Genomic DNA, 14463 nt, shown 5'->3' with positions numbered 1-14463 from the left:
GGTGAGCATTCACATCCCGCCGGGCTATAAACACGTCGGCCTGCAGGCCCGGTTCATATATAAACCCATAGCCCCGGCGGACATCAAACCGCCTCACCTGCCCTTCGTACAGCGGGCCGCGGACACGGAAAGTTGCCTGACGGAGGTTCTCTTTTTCCCGGATTGCACGGGCCACCAACTCCGCCTTCTTTCTTTCCCTCTTTTCAATCTCCAGGCCCAACGGTACCGGCTCCCTGTCCCAGTACGGCGCTGCTGCGAGGTCCGGCGCACGGGTCGGGCCCCGCGAGACCTGTTGGACATTGCCCACTGCTGGTACGCTGGGCGTCAGGTCCCGCGGTGTCTTGGCCTTAAACGCTGCTTTGCATCGGCAACCCGGCGCAACCTCAGCCGAGGTGTGGGGGATGGGCACAGGGGCTTTCCGCGGTTGGGCCTTCGGCACGGAGCGGGCTATCTGCTCCGGCTCGGGGACTTTCTCGGGGGACGCCTCTGGTTCGATTTTCGGGGCTTTCCAGGGCAGCACCTCCGGTCGACTACGGGCTCCGGCTGCGGGTCGGTCCGCCTTGGCGGACATGCTGGGTATCGCTACCGGTTGCGGTGGTAGAGGGCCTAGTGGCGGGGTCACGGCTTCCGAGACGGGTGGCGAGGAGGGCAGCAGGGCGAGAGGGTTTGGACCGGGTCCCGCAGCCGCGATGACCGGCCCTTCAAGGGCATCGGGGCATGGGTCACTCACCCTCCCTTCCTCCGCTTCCTCCTCGCGTCTCCGCACAGTCGCTATGACGTCCGCCATGTCGGTCTCCCACTCCTCCATGAGGAGCTGCATCTTGACCTGCAGCCTCTGGTAGAGCTGCGCGGTCCGGATCTCCACCCACGCCGCGGTTCCAGACGCGGGGGCTACGGTGCTGCGGGACGGCATCCACATGTTGCTGGCGGCTTCTCCCAGGAACAAGATGGCTGCAGGGTCCTGGCGTCCCTGCTTTTATAGCCGCGCTCACATGCAGCTAGCCGCCATTCCGTCTCCCTCAGCCTCTTTTCGGCCCCTCCTCTATCGGGGCGGGGTCTTGGCCTTCGCGCCTCCACTACTCGAGAAGACGCTCGAGCGGGAACTTTTCGCGCCAAAGATGGCGACGTCTGAAATTTTCTGGCCGGACACCTCCGGCGGTCACAAGGCGCACCTCTACCCAACGGCAGAGCGGTAAGATCCTGTTCGTGACGCCAAGTTGTCGCGGGCGGAGGAGGGGACGCCGCGCTCTCCCACTGCTCGGGTCCGGCTGCCGCTGTGGCTGCTGCGGCCTCCTGCTGCTGCTCGGTGGCTCGAGCGATGGGCCGGATACCGGGGACTCGAGCGGCGCTCCTCGCCCGTGAGTGAAAGGGGATTGGTTTTTGGGATAGTTTATTGTCCGTGATGCCACCCACGGTTGTGGTGATTTGTTGACACCACCGCTGCTCTGTATGGGGATCCCGGGGACTGATGACAAGGAGCAGCAAAGTTGTTGGTTCTCCCCTCCGTGGGTAGGGGGTAGTTGTCCCGGGGCCCAGTGATGAGGTGGGTGATGAGGGATGGTGGGGCCGGTGCAGGGCTTGGTGGGGTGCAGGGACGCGGGGGGGCAGCGCTGTGCCTTGCGGCACTGTGGTACTCACTCAGCCTGAGACAGGGACACAGTTCTCGGTAAAACACACGGCTGGAAAGACGGTTCCCACGGACGGCTGCACTTGCGGTTCCCCAGTAGTTTACAGTAACGGTTCCTTTTCCTGCACTTGAGATGATGATGGTAACGATGGGTTCCCACCGGTAACCCGCTCCCCGGCTTGGATATGGGCTGGAGGAGCCCTACTTTGCCTGCAGGCGCTGGCCCTGAGAAACTGGTGCCTTGGCGGTGGCGGTGTCTCTCTACAACGGTTGGACTGTTGCCTTCAATCGGGACTTGGTTGTTGGGAGACCCAGAGGTCCCCTTCACTAACGGATTTGGCAAATTCACGGCGACTCCTAGCCTTGCCGGGATCCGAAAGACCCCTGCCACTGGTGCTGGCTTCACTTTGTATACCGCTCCGGTACCGCCGGGCCACCACCCGTCCACGGTCCTTTCGGCAACCTCCGGTCAGCCGCTCCTGCGGACAGTCACCGCCGTCTGCTGACCTTGCTGTCTCAGTCCGGGGCACACACCCGGACCAGCTTCAGGCTCTACAAACTGTCACTTTTTACTCCTTCTCTCAAGCTCCTCTACTACTTCCCTTCCTTCTACTTCCACTAACTTTTCTTATCTTGCTTCTCACTCAAGCACTGCCTGAGCTAAACTCTGCCTGGTTTTCCCGCCTCCAGGGCTGTGAACTCCTCGGTGGGCGGAGCCAACCGCCTGGCCCACCCCCTGGTGTGGACATCAGCCCCTGGAGGAAGGCAACAAGGATTTTAGGTTAGCCTTGGTGTTCCTATCTGGGGTGTAGGGTGTGGTGGTGTTATGACCTGTGACCCCTGGCTTGCCCAGGGCATCACACTAGTCTCAGATTTCATAGTAAAAACCTGCTGACAGACTTTAAGAAAATTGGACCCCAAACATTTCAAAAACAAAATGCAGACTCACAGGAACAAAAAGTAAGAGACAAAGGAGAAAAGGAAAGGAAGGATCAACAAGGATTAACACCACAGCCGCTCACAGCAACAAAGTACTACAACCATCAGTAAGTCTGGATCACAACACCTCACCAGACCAGTATAGAGAAGCTATAGCTGGCATTAAAGGAAGTGTCCAGCCAGCATATATAAGAGGGGAGTGAATGTGATTGGCTCCCCCACAGCATGTGATCAAAGGAGACTAACAAGCAGTTTAAGGTCTCTTTCACACGTCCGTGAAAATCACGCATGTTTTTCACGGACGTGTCAAAGGTGCGTATTGCCCTCCGTGAGCCATGTTTATGGCACACGTGTGTTCTCCGTGTGTTATCCGTGATAACACATGGAGAACGGGAACTTTCTACTCGCCTGCCCCTGGCTTCGCTGTCCATGGTGCTGATCTTCGGTCTCCGGTCCTGCCGACTCCCCGCTGCTGCAGCTTCCGGCCCGCAGTGAAGTGAATATGCAATGAGCATTAATCAGTGGCGGTCGGAAGCAAGTGACAGCAGCGGCAGAGACAGCAGGGCTGGAGAAGGTGAGTAAAGTTTTGTTATTTGTTCCTCAGACCCGTGTGTTTTCTCCGGTGCGTGTCACATGGATCACCTCCGTGTGCGGGCCGTGTGACTCCCGTGATGCCGGAGAAAAACGGACATGTCTACGTGTGGAGCACACAGACACACGTATGCTCCACACGTATACACGGTCCATGGCAGAACACGCACGTGAGCGCAGACCTATTGATTTTAATGAGTCTACGTGTGCCTGTGTCTCCAGTACATGACGAAATGGACCAAACACGTACCGGAGACACGGACGTGTGAAAGAGGCCTACCAGAGATTAACTTTTGCTAGCTTGCCTATGAACTACAAGTCTGTGGGTCGACGCCTGAGTCTGCTTGCGCTCATCACAGACATCAGAGAAGTTAGCAGGCAGAGCGCCAGAATGTGTAGTCTCTGCAGACCCTGACATTGCCATAACATTTGCCGATGATTGTAAAAACCTTCTTGTGACATATGTTTACATTTAGATTTAAAGGCTGGAGGCGGATAGCTCACAATTGTACTGTCGACAATAGTTTATGAGGACAGCTCTGCTCCTCCTTCCTCCGTCTCTGCATAGTCATTGCTGTAATTGAGCATGCTCACCACATGTTCCCATAGAAGTCAATAGGTCACTTTTTCAAAGTTTTTCAAGTTCAGGTCCCAGCTGAAAAGTAAAATTTACTTTTATTTTTTTTTAGACATAGAAGGGTGCACTATAGTGTTAAGATGAATATTATTACTATTATTATTATTTTTTTTTTTATTTTTTTTTTTTTGCAACTGTATAAAAACAGTATCTTCCATGATAACTTCTTTCTTTTGTCAAGTTAACTTTAGGGAATTTCTAGTATTTTATTCATCCAATAATGAGAGGAAAGTGACATGTCACAAGGCGTCTCCAAGTTAGGCTAGTTTCACACTTGCGTTGGGTTGAATCCGCTGGGTCCGTTGCTGCGTTGTTTTGACGCATCCGTTATTTTTGTGGTGTCAAAGGATGCAACGGATCTGTTATTTCACAGGAATCCGTTAGCTGATTCCTGTGAAATAACGGACCGGTTGCATCTGTTTGGCGTCCGTTAGGCGTCCGTCTATCGGAATGCGTCGGCTCTGTTTTTTTTGTTTTTTTTTTTTTCATTCTGGGCATGCTCAGTAGAAATTAGCGGAATCCAGCAGCGGATTCCGTTGTAAAGCACTTTGCAACGGAATCCGCTACCATAGGGATCCATTATAAATTTTAACGGAAGCAACGGAATCCGCTGGTCAGTGTCATTTTGACGCAAGCAAATAACGTTACATTCAGCGTTGCTTCAGCTCGGCGGAAGCAACGCAGCATCGGCCAACGGAAGCAACGCAGGTACTTTTGGCACAATCCGTCATCAATTGCTAGTCTATGGGAAACAGCTGAATCCGTTAACGGATTCCGCTGATTCCCAAGACAGCGGATTGCGCCAAAAAAACCAAAAAACGGAAGTGTGAAAGTACCCTTAATAAATATGTCTCCAGTCATGTCTTCATGTCTTCATCGCAAACACTAAAAGGTTTTATGGGTATTAAAGTCATGTCCAGAGAAATGAGAATATTACACAAATTAAACTATTGTGCATTTAGGAGTCCAGATCTGTCAACAAAGGACAGAAAAATGTACCGAGGCCGAAGAAATTAGGAAAAAAAACAAATTTGGCAGAAGTAATGTCTGATGTTGCCAAGAGTTATATTTAATCTAGATTTTGATACAGCTGGATATGACAGTGATCAGAAAATGAGGTATTTTTCTGGAAGGAAGATTTGTCCCCTCCAAAAATATCAGTTAAAGGGAACCAACCAGCAGGATTTTCACATATAAAGTAAAGCCAGTTCTATACTGGCGCTAGGAGGCTGAATGTAAGCATAGCTTTTGTTCTGAGATTGGATGTTTTATTTCAGAAATATGTGCTACTAAAGTTCCAGCAATGCACTGCTATTTGATTGACAGGTGCAACAGGAAAGGAATATGTGGGTTGGGTCTTGCTATCTATTCCGCCCCTGTCTGCCTGCCTGGCCTTCCTCTCCCTGTCACCGTCATACACATTAATTCCGGAGCAGACAAGGGTGGGAATAGATAGCAAGAACTTTTTTTTACCTCCAGTATTTGTAGCCAAAACCAGGAGTGGAACAATCAGAGGAAAAGTATAATAGAAACACGGGCACAGTGTTGGACTGGTTACCGGAGGAATCTCCAATAATACCAGTCCTGGCCGCGGTTACCTGCACTGAACTCTGGAGCTCTCACCTGTGCTCTGGAGTGCAGCCTGGACTGAACTCGGGGTTAGCAGGACTGAATCGCGAGTGCCGACTGATTCCCCGGCAATTGCGGTTCAGTTCATGGCAGCTGCGGACAGGCCGGGCTGCACTCCAGAGCTGTTACCTGAGCTCCAGAGTTCAGCCCGGCCTGTCCGCAGCTGTGACATGAACTGAACTGCAATCGCCGTGGAATCATGCAGTGCTCGCGCCCCCTCCCCCCCCAGCAAAGTCTATGACAATTCAGAAATGCTGTGCGCACTGCGCACGTTGCTTCTTTTTTTTTCGTTGCAGTTTTTGGTGCAGAAAAAAAGAAGAAGCGTGTCAATTCTTTGTGCGTGTTTCCTTGCGTTTTTCACCCATTGACTTCAACGAAGTCATGAAAAAAAACGCATCAAAAACCACATTGTCAAAAACGCATGAAAGTGCATTTTCTGGCACAATGTGTGTTTTTCTGCCAAAGGGTTCCTTTTTTATGGTGAAGGCAAAAAAATGCAGCGTGCGCACAAGGCCCAATATTTGAAGATTTTTTTTTTCATGGATAATCTTCAAAATCCACATCTGAGAGTATTCAAGGATTATTTGGAGCAGTTTTTGATTGGCTGAAAAATCTGCATTAAAAAAACTCTGTGAACCCTCTCAAAGGCCTGATTTACACCTACAGGTGTCGCGGTCCGATACATGGACATCCTATGGGTCTACAGAATGTGAAGGCCTCATGTTTCCCTATGAGGCTGTTGTATTCGGGTTGGGAGACTCGCGGATAGTCCAGGAATTATGGACGACAACACACGGATATGTGAATGCAGTATAGCGCAAATCTTTTATAATTGGAGCAAATCCCTCACTAATTCTGAAAAGTCTTCTGCTCTTGTATACCAATTCTAAGGTACAAACAAAAGCCTGAATATAGAACGTTCCAGATCATTGGATGCCAGATTACAGGACCATACACCGCATCACCAGGATACTGTTATACAGTCAGGGCCAGAAATATTTGGACAGTGACACAAGTTTTGTTATTTTAGCTGTTTACAAAAACATGTTCAGAAATACAATTATATATATAATATGGGCTGAAAGTGCACACTCCCAGCTGCAATATGAGAGTTTTCACATCCAAATCGGAGAAAGGGTTTAGGAATCATAGCTCTGTAATGCATAGCCTCCTCTTTTTCAAAGGACCAAAAGTAATTGGACAAGGGACTCTAAGGGCTGCAATTAACTCTGAAGGCATCTCCCTCATTAACCTGTAATCAATGAAGTAGTTAAAAGGTCTGGGGTTGATTACAAGTGTGTGGTTTTGCATTTGGAAGTTGTTGCTGTGACCAGACAACATGCGGTCTAAGGAACTCTCAATTGAGGTGAAGCAGAACATCCTGAGGCTGAAAAAAAAGAAAAAATCCATCAGAGAGATAGCAGACATGCTTGGAGTAGCAAAATCAACAGTCGGGTACATTCTGAGAAAAAAAGAATTGACTGGTGAGCTTGGGAACTCAAAAAGGCCTGGGCGTCCACAGATGACAACAGTGGTGGATGATCGCCGCATACTTTCTTTGGTGAAGAAGAACCCGTTCACAACATCAACTGAAGTCCAGAACACTCTCAGTGAAGTAGGTGTATCTGTCTCTAAGTCAACTGTAAAGAGAAGACTCCATGAAAGTAAATACAAAGGGTTCACATCTAGATGCAAACCATTCATCAATTCCAAAAATAGACAGGCCAGAGTTAAATTTGCTGAAAAACACCTCATGAAGCCAGCTCAGTTCTGGAAAAGTATTCTATGGACAGATGAGACAAAGATCAACCTGTACCAGAATGATGGGAAGAAAAAAGTTTGGAGAAGAAAGGGAACGGCACATGATCCAAGGCACACCACATCCTCTGTAAAACATGGTGGAGGCAACGTGATGGCATGGGCATGCATGGCTTTCAATGGCACTGGGTCACTTGTGTTTATTGATGACATAACAGCAGACAAGAGTAGCCGGATGAATTCTGAAGTGAACCGGGATATACTTTCAGCCCAGATTCAGCCAAATGCCGCAAAGTTGATCGGACGGCGCTTCATAGTACAGATGGACAATGACCCCAAGCATACAGCCAAAGCTACCCAGGAGTTCATGAGTGCAAAAAAGTGGAACATTCTGCAATGGCCAAGTCAATCACCAGATCTTAACCCAATTGAGCATGCATTTCACTTGCTCAAATCCAGACTTAAGACGGAAAGACCCACAAACAAGCAAGACCTGAAGGCTGCGGCTGTAAAGGCCTGGCAAAGCATTAAGAAGGAGGAAACCCAGCGTTTGGTGATGTCCATGGGTTCCAGACTTAAGGCAGTGATTGCCTCCAAAGGATTCGCAACAAAATATTGAAAATAAAAATATTTTGTTTGGGTTTGGTTTATTTTTCCAATTACTTTTGACCTCCTAAAATGTGGAGTGTTTGTAAAGAAATGTGTACAATTCCTACAATTTCTATCAGATATTTTTGTTCAAACCTTCAAATTAAACGTTACAATCTGCACTTGAATTCTGTTGTAGAGGTTTCATTTCAAATCCAATGTGGTGGCATGCAGAGCCCAACTCGCCAAAATTGTGTCACTGTCCAAATATTTCTGGACCTAACTGTAGATAGAGGGATAGGGATTCTCTTGCTTTGGCAACACTAATTGTATTTTGGTCCTGCCAATAAAACATATTTGAATTTGCTAGGGAATGATAGATAGATAGATAGATAGATAGAGGGATAGATAGAGGGATAGATAGATAGAGGGATAGATAGAGGGATAGATAGAGGGATAGATAGATAGAGGGATAGATAGATAGAGGGATGGATAGATAGAGGGATGGATAGATAGATAGATAGATAGATAGAGGGATAGATAGATAGAGGGATAGATAGAGGGATAGATAGAGGGATGGATAGATAGATAGAGGGATAGATAGAGGGATAGATAGATAGAGGGATAGATAGAGGGATAGATAGAGGGATAGAGAGATAGATATGAAATGAAAACTATGGAATGATAGATAGAAAGATAGATAGATAGATAGATAGAGGGATAGATAGATAGAGGGATAGATAGATAGAGGGATAGATAGATAGAGGGATAGATAGATAGAGGGATAGATAGAGGGATAGATAGATAGATAGAGGGATAGATAGAGGGATAGATAGAGGGATAGATAGATAGAGGGATAGATAGAGGGATAGATAGAGGGATAGATAGAGGGATAGATAGATAGATAGATAGATAGAGGGATAGATAGAGGGATAGATAGAGGGATAGATAGAGGGATAGATAGATAGATAGATAGATAGATAGATAGATAGATAGATAGATAGATAGATAGAGAATGATAGAGGGATAGATATGAAATGAAAACTATGGAATGATAGATAGAAAGATGGATAGATAGAGGGATAGATAGATAGATAGATAGATAGAGGGATAGATAGATAGAGGGATAGATAGATAGAGAATGATAGAGGGATAGATATGAAATGATAGATAGATATGGAATGATAGCTATGGAATGATAGATAGAAAGATGGATAGATAGAGGGATAGATAGATTGGGAATGATAGAGAGATAGATTGTGATAGATAGATAGATAGATAGATAGATAGATAGATAGATAGATAGATAGATAGATAGATGGAGGGATAGATAGATAGATAGATAGATAGATAGATAGATATGAGGTAGATGGATAATTAGATGAGTATATATGGAGGTAAATAGTCTAGATAATAAATTGATACATAGATATGAAATAGATAATGAGTCAAAATAGATGATAAAGAGGTATATGGATAATGACATAGGTAGATAAATAATATGATACCTGTATGATATAGATAGATATTAAATACTTAGATAAACAATAGCTATGCAATAGGTTCATATGAGCTCAATATGTTAATAGTGTACATTGATACAAGATAGTAATTTTTCTAGATAGAAGACAATAGAATTAACTATATAATCAAATTTGCTAATAAATATTCCCTGGCTAGTCTTAGTAGATTACATCTATCTATGTAGCTATCCACATCCATCCATCCGTCTGTCTGTCTATACATCCAGGTGTGTTGCATGTGATGCAGATGATCTCCGCTCCGTCCTGCCTGCATCTTGCTATTTTCGAGCTGTGTACCCTTGAGATGCAGACAAGCAATCTGACATAGACTAGCAGCACTGTGTGATGTGAGCAACTGCGTAAGGACAGGATCCGGAGCATGCTCAGTGATGCCAGACTCCGTCCCCCAACCAGATCCCTAAAGAGATTGATTGAACTTTGCACTTGCAAATGTCACTGAATACATTTTGCCTGTGATTTTCTTTCGATGAGGCTTCCATTCTCCGGGAGCCATGTAGACTCCCATCTCTGGGCTCAGCAGTCACCTGGCACCAGCGGCAGAGATGCCTTGTGCTCAGCATCTCTTCACCCATGATGGGGACGAGGAGACATATTTGCACTTCTTCTTCTTCTTCTTGTAAATGACCTTTATGTTCCTTCATAAATGGACTCTTGTGATTGGAATGAGAAGAAAACACAACCTCTCGCCCTTTACTTCTGCTGAAGTTGCCCGGTGTGGTCGGTTGTGGAGATTACGAGATAACATGGACAGGGAAGGCGATGCTGTTCTTCAGGATAATCCGTGCACTTGTTTGGGAAGGATCTGCACAGGGTGCCTCCGCCAGGCACAATAATTAACCCATCTGGCTAATGAAGGCCTCCTGGATTAGACTCTTAAAAAGAACCAAAGGAGGACGTCTGAAGACTTCTGATGTTTGTGTAAGCTCCGTCTATTTATCTACCTGGAGGAGAAGCGGTGATGGGGGCTATTACAAGCCGATGCTATATATAGCAGTGTAATATATGAGATAGCCACCGAGGTCTCGTGTGCTGTAATATTGTATGTAAACATCTCCTGCGTGTTCTCTATAAGGGTTTAAGGAAATTGGGTGACATGACACTAGGGACTCCTGAAGTGAGATCCGGGTTATTGGCAGTGTAGGTGATAACCTGTAGGCATAGATCAGATCTTAGACATCTTCTATGGTTCTTATAACTTTGAGTGTAAGTACCTGTGCATGCCGTCTCGTATTTTTCTTATTTTCTTGATATGTTTTTATAACATTTGAAAGATTGTAAGCTCTTCTGTTCAGAACATCTCTCCTACTGTATTTGTTGGAAGTAGTACTTTTATTTCAGACTTTGACATACAATGATGCTAATGATATTAGGGGAAAATGGATATGTAGTAATGGGGCTAAGTAAATATATTGTATTTAAAGGTTCTGTACAATTTCCTACTTTTATGATATATCCCCTTCTCTGGTAGCTTTGGCTGTCTCGAAAATAGTATCGTCTTGTGGTCGCCTGTCCATTCCCTGAGCTGTGAATTGAGTCCCTGTTCTCAAGGTAGATGGGTCCTGTGGATACCTGAGGCCACCTCTCCATTCCCTAAAGTGACAGATGGGTCCCCATTCTCAAACTAGATGGGTCCTGTGGATCAGTGAGGTCTGCTCTTCATTCCCTAAGGTGGCAGATAGGTTCTGTGGATAACAGAGGTCTCTTTTCCATTCCCTAAGGTGACAGGTGGGTCCCTATTCTCAAACTAGATGGGTCCTGCGGATACTGGAGGTCTCCTCTCCATTCCCTGAGGTGGGAGATAGGACCTGTATCTATTTTGAGAATGGGGACCTATAGATAACTGTGGCCACTTCTCCATTCCCTGTATTGGGAGATGAGTTCCTGTTCTCAAGATAGATGGTTCCTATGGATACCTGAGGCCACCTCTTCATTCTCTATGGTGGGAGAGGAGGACACCTCTCCATTCCTTAATGTGGGCGATGGGTCACCATTCTCAAAATAGATGGGTCCTGTGGATACCCTAAGTCACCTTTCCATTTCTTTGGTTGGGAGATGGGTCCCCGATCTCAAGATAGGTTGATCCTGAAAATACCTGAGGCCACCTCTCCATTCCCTAAGCTGGGAGATGGGTTCTTGTTCTCAAAATAAATGGGTTCTGTGGATATCTGAGGTCACCTTTCCATTTCCTTGGGTGGGAGATAGGTGCCCAATTTCTAGCTAAATTGGTCCTGTGGATACATGAGGCCACCTCTTCATTCTCTGTGGTGGGAGATGGGTCCCCATTCTCAAAATAGATGGGTGCTGTGGATACATGAGGTTTCCACTTCATTCCCTGTATTGAGTGATGGGTCCCCGTATTCCAGATAGATGATGGGTCCCGTGGATATCTGAGGCCACCTGTCCATTCCCTGTAGTGCGAGATGGGTCTCCATTCTAAAATAGATGTTACCATAAATGTTCAAAATGACACAGCCTGTTTAAAGTGGATGTCTATTACAGTTGAGCAAAAAGATTTCTTCTGACTTGTTCCACCATCCAGTCCAATCCTCCATTGCAGCCAGGCCTTAATTCTGCGACTACCATCCTTGCTATCTGTGGTGTTTATTAGGCCATGCGATATCGTGACTTACGTCATAGCATTGTGTGAAATCTAGTGAAGAGGCCACATTCAACATCAGGAAGTTGGGCAGAGGATGCCGGCCATAGAAGTGAAGACTGCCCTGGTCAAGGAAGCCCAGATTAGATGCCAGACTAGGGTGGCCCAAATCTAACTTCTTTTAATTTCCTCTAATGTGGCATATTGATATAAGGAGAGGGTATTGGTTCCTATTAACGAGACCCAACTGGGATACAAAGACTTATTTACAGGAAGTTCTTCATGAGAAAAGGTAGAGATATTGGCTCTCCTCCAGAATGAAGAATCAGTCAAACCCCTAAAAAGGGAAGAGCAACCTATCACACTGAACAAATACAAAGGGTCCCGTGCCCATAATCCCTCTTTGAACGCTTTTTTTCTATAGTCATGCCAGCTCTGGACTGAGGCACCTCAACGCTAACGTCAATGGATGACCATTGGCACCCAATGGTATTTTGTTCCACAGAGAAATTGGATTCTTACTTTTAATATCAGTATGACTCACAATCAAGAAATAAATGTCAGAAATAGACAATTCCTTTAAGTATAGTGAATGTTCCTAGTAGAGTGATGAAAACAATGGAGGGGCAGAGAATCTGTTCCGAAGCCTCGGGTGGCACGGACAGTGAACGGTACTGTGATTGGCAGACATGAGCCTCTCAGCCAACACAGCACATTTTGTTTTATGTTTGCCTTTAACTGTTTGTTTAATAGCATGTGTTACATGGTCTGTTTTGATCTGGAATCAGATTAGAGATGCACAAATGAGCACAGAAACAGTGAGAATAGAGATCTCTCTTCGGCGAGATTACACGCCTCGTGATTAATAGTCAAAACAGCTCGTATAATGTGGGAAGTCGATGAGCTGCTCCAGTCCTTGTTTATTCTGTATTATTAATCCCACAATGGTGGTTCCTGTAAAACGCCATGCACAGCCATTATAATATTCTCCTCTTCTTCTCCCCAGGGTTCGGCGGACTCCTATACCAGCCGTCCATCTGATTCTGATGTCTCTTTGGAGGAAGACAGGGAGGCCGTGCGGAGGGAGGCAGAGCGGCAGGCCCAGGCACAGCTGGAGAAGGCCAAGGTACAGCATCTGACATATTGTTATCAGCATGTCTGACGGAGCATTACAGGATGGGTATAAAAAAAAAATATAATGGCTGGCAAAGAGGATGGATAGAGCAGGAAGTGAAGGGGCATGATTGGAACTCTACATGTTGGAACGCAAATTCATGGAGCATTCTGATAAGACGTGGAGCGACTTCTTGTGATCAAATTTTCTGTTTAATGTTTTAAAAAGTTGTAATTAGGGATGAGTGACCCGCTTGGTGCTCGGTAAGCCTAACAGGCATTTTGGTGCTCGGGTGCTAGGTAAGCCTAATAAGCATTTTGGTGCTCGGTAAGCCTAATGAGCATTTTAGTGCTCAGTAAGCCTAACGAGCATTTTGGTGATCGATACTCGTTTACAGAGTATAATGGAAGTCAACGGGAAACTCAAGCTTTTTTCCTGAAGACTTTCCATTGACTTCAATTATACTCTGTAAACTAGTACCGGCATCTGAGCATCAAAATACTCGTTAGGCTTACCGAGCACCGTGCAGTTCGCTATTCCTACTTGTAATATCTTTTTGTGCCGCCGCTCACTTGTAGCCGCCGTATTTCCGTGATGCTTTTGATGGTTGCAAGCGACTGCCCAATGATTTGTTTTCTTATGCCATACATAGGGGAAAGAAGTAGAAACCCTACAACTAAGATAACTGAACACTTACCGATAGCTAATCCCTCCGACCCCCTTATGTTTTGGCACCGGTTATGATAAAGGAACGGGCATGTTCAAATTATGAATCTTCTTTTCCTCATTATTTGCCGTTATAACGCTCATGGCCCGTGTAGTGGCAGCGAGCGGGATTAGTGGACCCACAGGGGGACCCCGGGCTTACCCCTTAGTGGGAGGGGTTTGATTAAGCACCCACCGCGAGGCAGACACATGGCATCACTCCCACGGAAGTGAGCGGGACTGTGGCAGCTGACACCCAGAACAGGTGACAGACTCAGGAATAGACGGGTACAGGTGGGGTGACTGTGGCAGGCTGGACAGGCAGGTATGGGCAAGAATGGTGAACACGGCAGGGGTACACAGGTATGGGAAGGCAAGTACTGGAGGCAGAAACAAGGATAACAGGACAGAAGCTCAGGACCTGACAACTAGCTAGCTAGCAGACTGGAGACTGACTGACTAACTAGAGGCATTGCGCAGGCACCTCCCCTAATGAGAGGGGAGGCAGCCTTCATTGGGAAGTCAAAAGTCCCCCAATAAGTATTGGGCGTTTGGCAGGTCTCTTTAAAAATGGTGGGTTCCTTCAACTTTTCCCTAATGTATATTTGTGTCTAAATAAGGTTTGTTGACAATTACCGTATGACTTATCCTTAGTACAGGTCATCAATATATCGTTAGTTAACAACCTCTTTGAAGAATTGTCCGCTCTCGTACATTTGACATATCCATAGGATG

At 46.4% G+C, this 14463-nt stretch overlaps 1 protein-coding gene across 6 annotated transcripts in view; it reads left to right on the top strand.

Annotated features, from left to right (window-relative positions):
* CACNB2 (calcium voltage-gated channel auxiliary subunit beta 2) overlaps positions 1 to 14463 on the top strand; it is a 462222-nt gene that overhangs the window by 294804 nt on the left and 152955 nt on the right. For 4 of the 6 annotated variants that reach the window (XM_075315584.1, XM_075315586.1, XM_075315587.1 and 1 more), the window contains one exon: positions 12916 to 13035. In XM_075315584.1, the coding sequence (XP_075171699.1) occupies positions 12916 to 13035 (120 nt within the window). Of the gene's footprint in view, positions 1 to 9729; positions 10232 to 12915; positions 13036 to 14463 lie in introns of those variants that run through there. The other 2 variants (XM_075315585.1, XM_075315590.1) reach the window with 2 other exon arrangements.

Source organism: Anomaloglossus baeobatrachus, chromosome 6, assembly GCF_048569485.1.
Source record: "Anomaloglossus baeobatrachus isolate aAnoBae1 chromosome 6, aAnoBae1.hap1, whole genome shotgun sequence".
Classification (NCBI taxonomy): Eukaryota; Metazoa; Chordata; class Amphibia; order Anura; family Aromobatidae; genus Anomaloglossus; species Anomaloglossus baeobatrachus.
The sequence above is the reverse complement of the archived record's forward strand: the minus strand, read 5'-3'. Positions and strand labels throughout refer to the sequence as shown.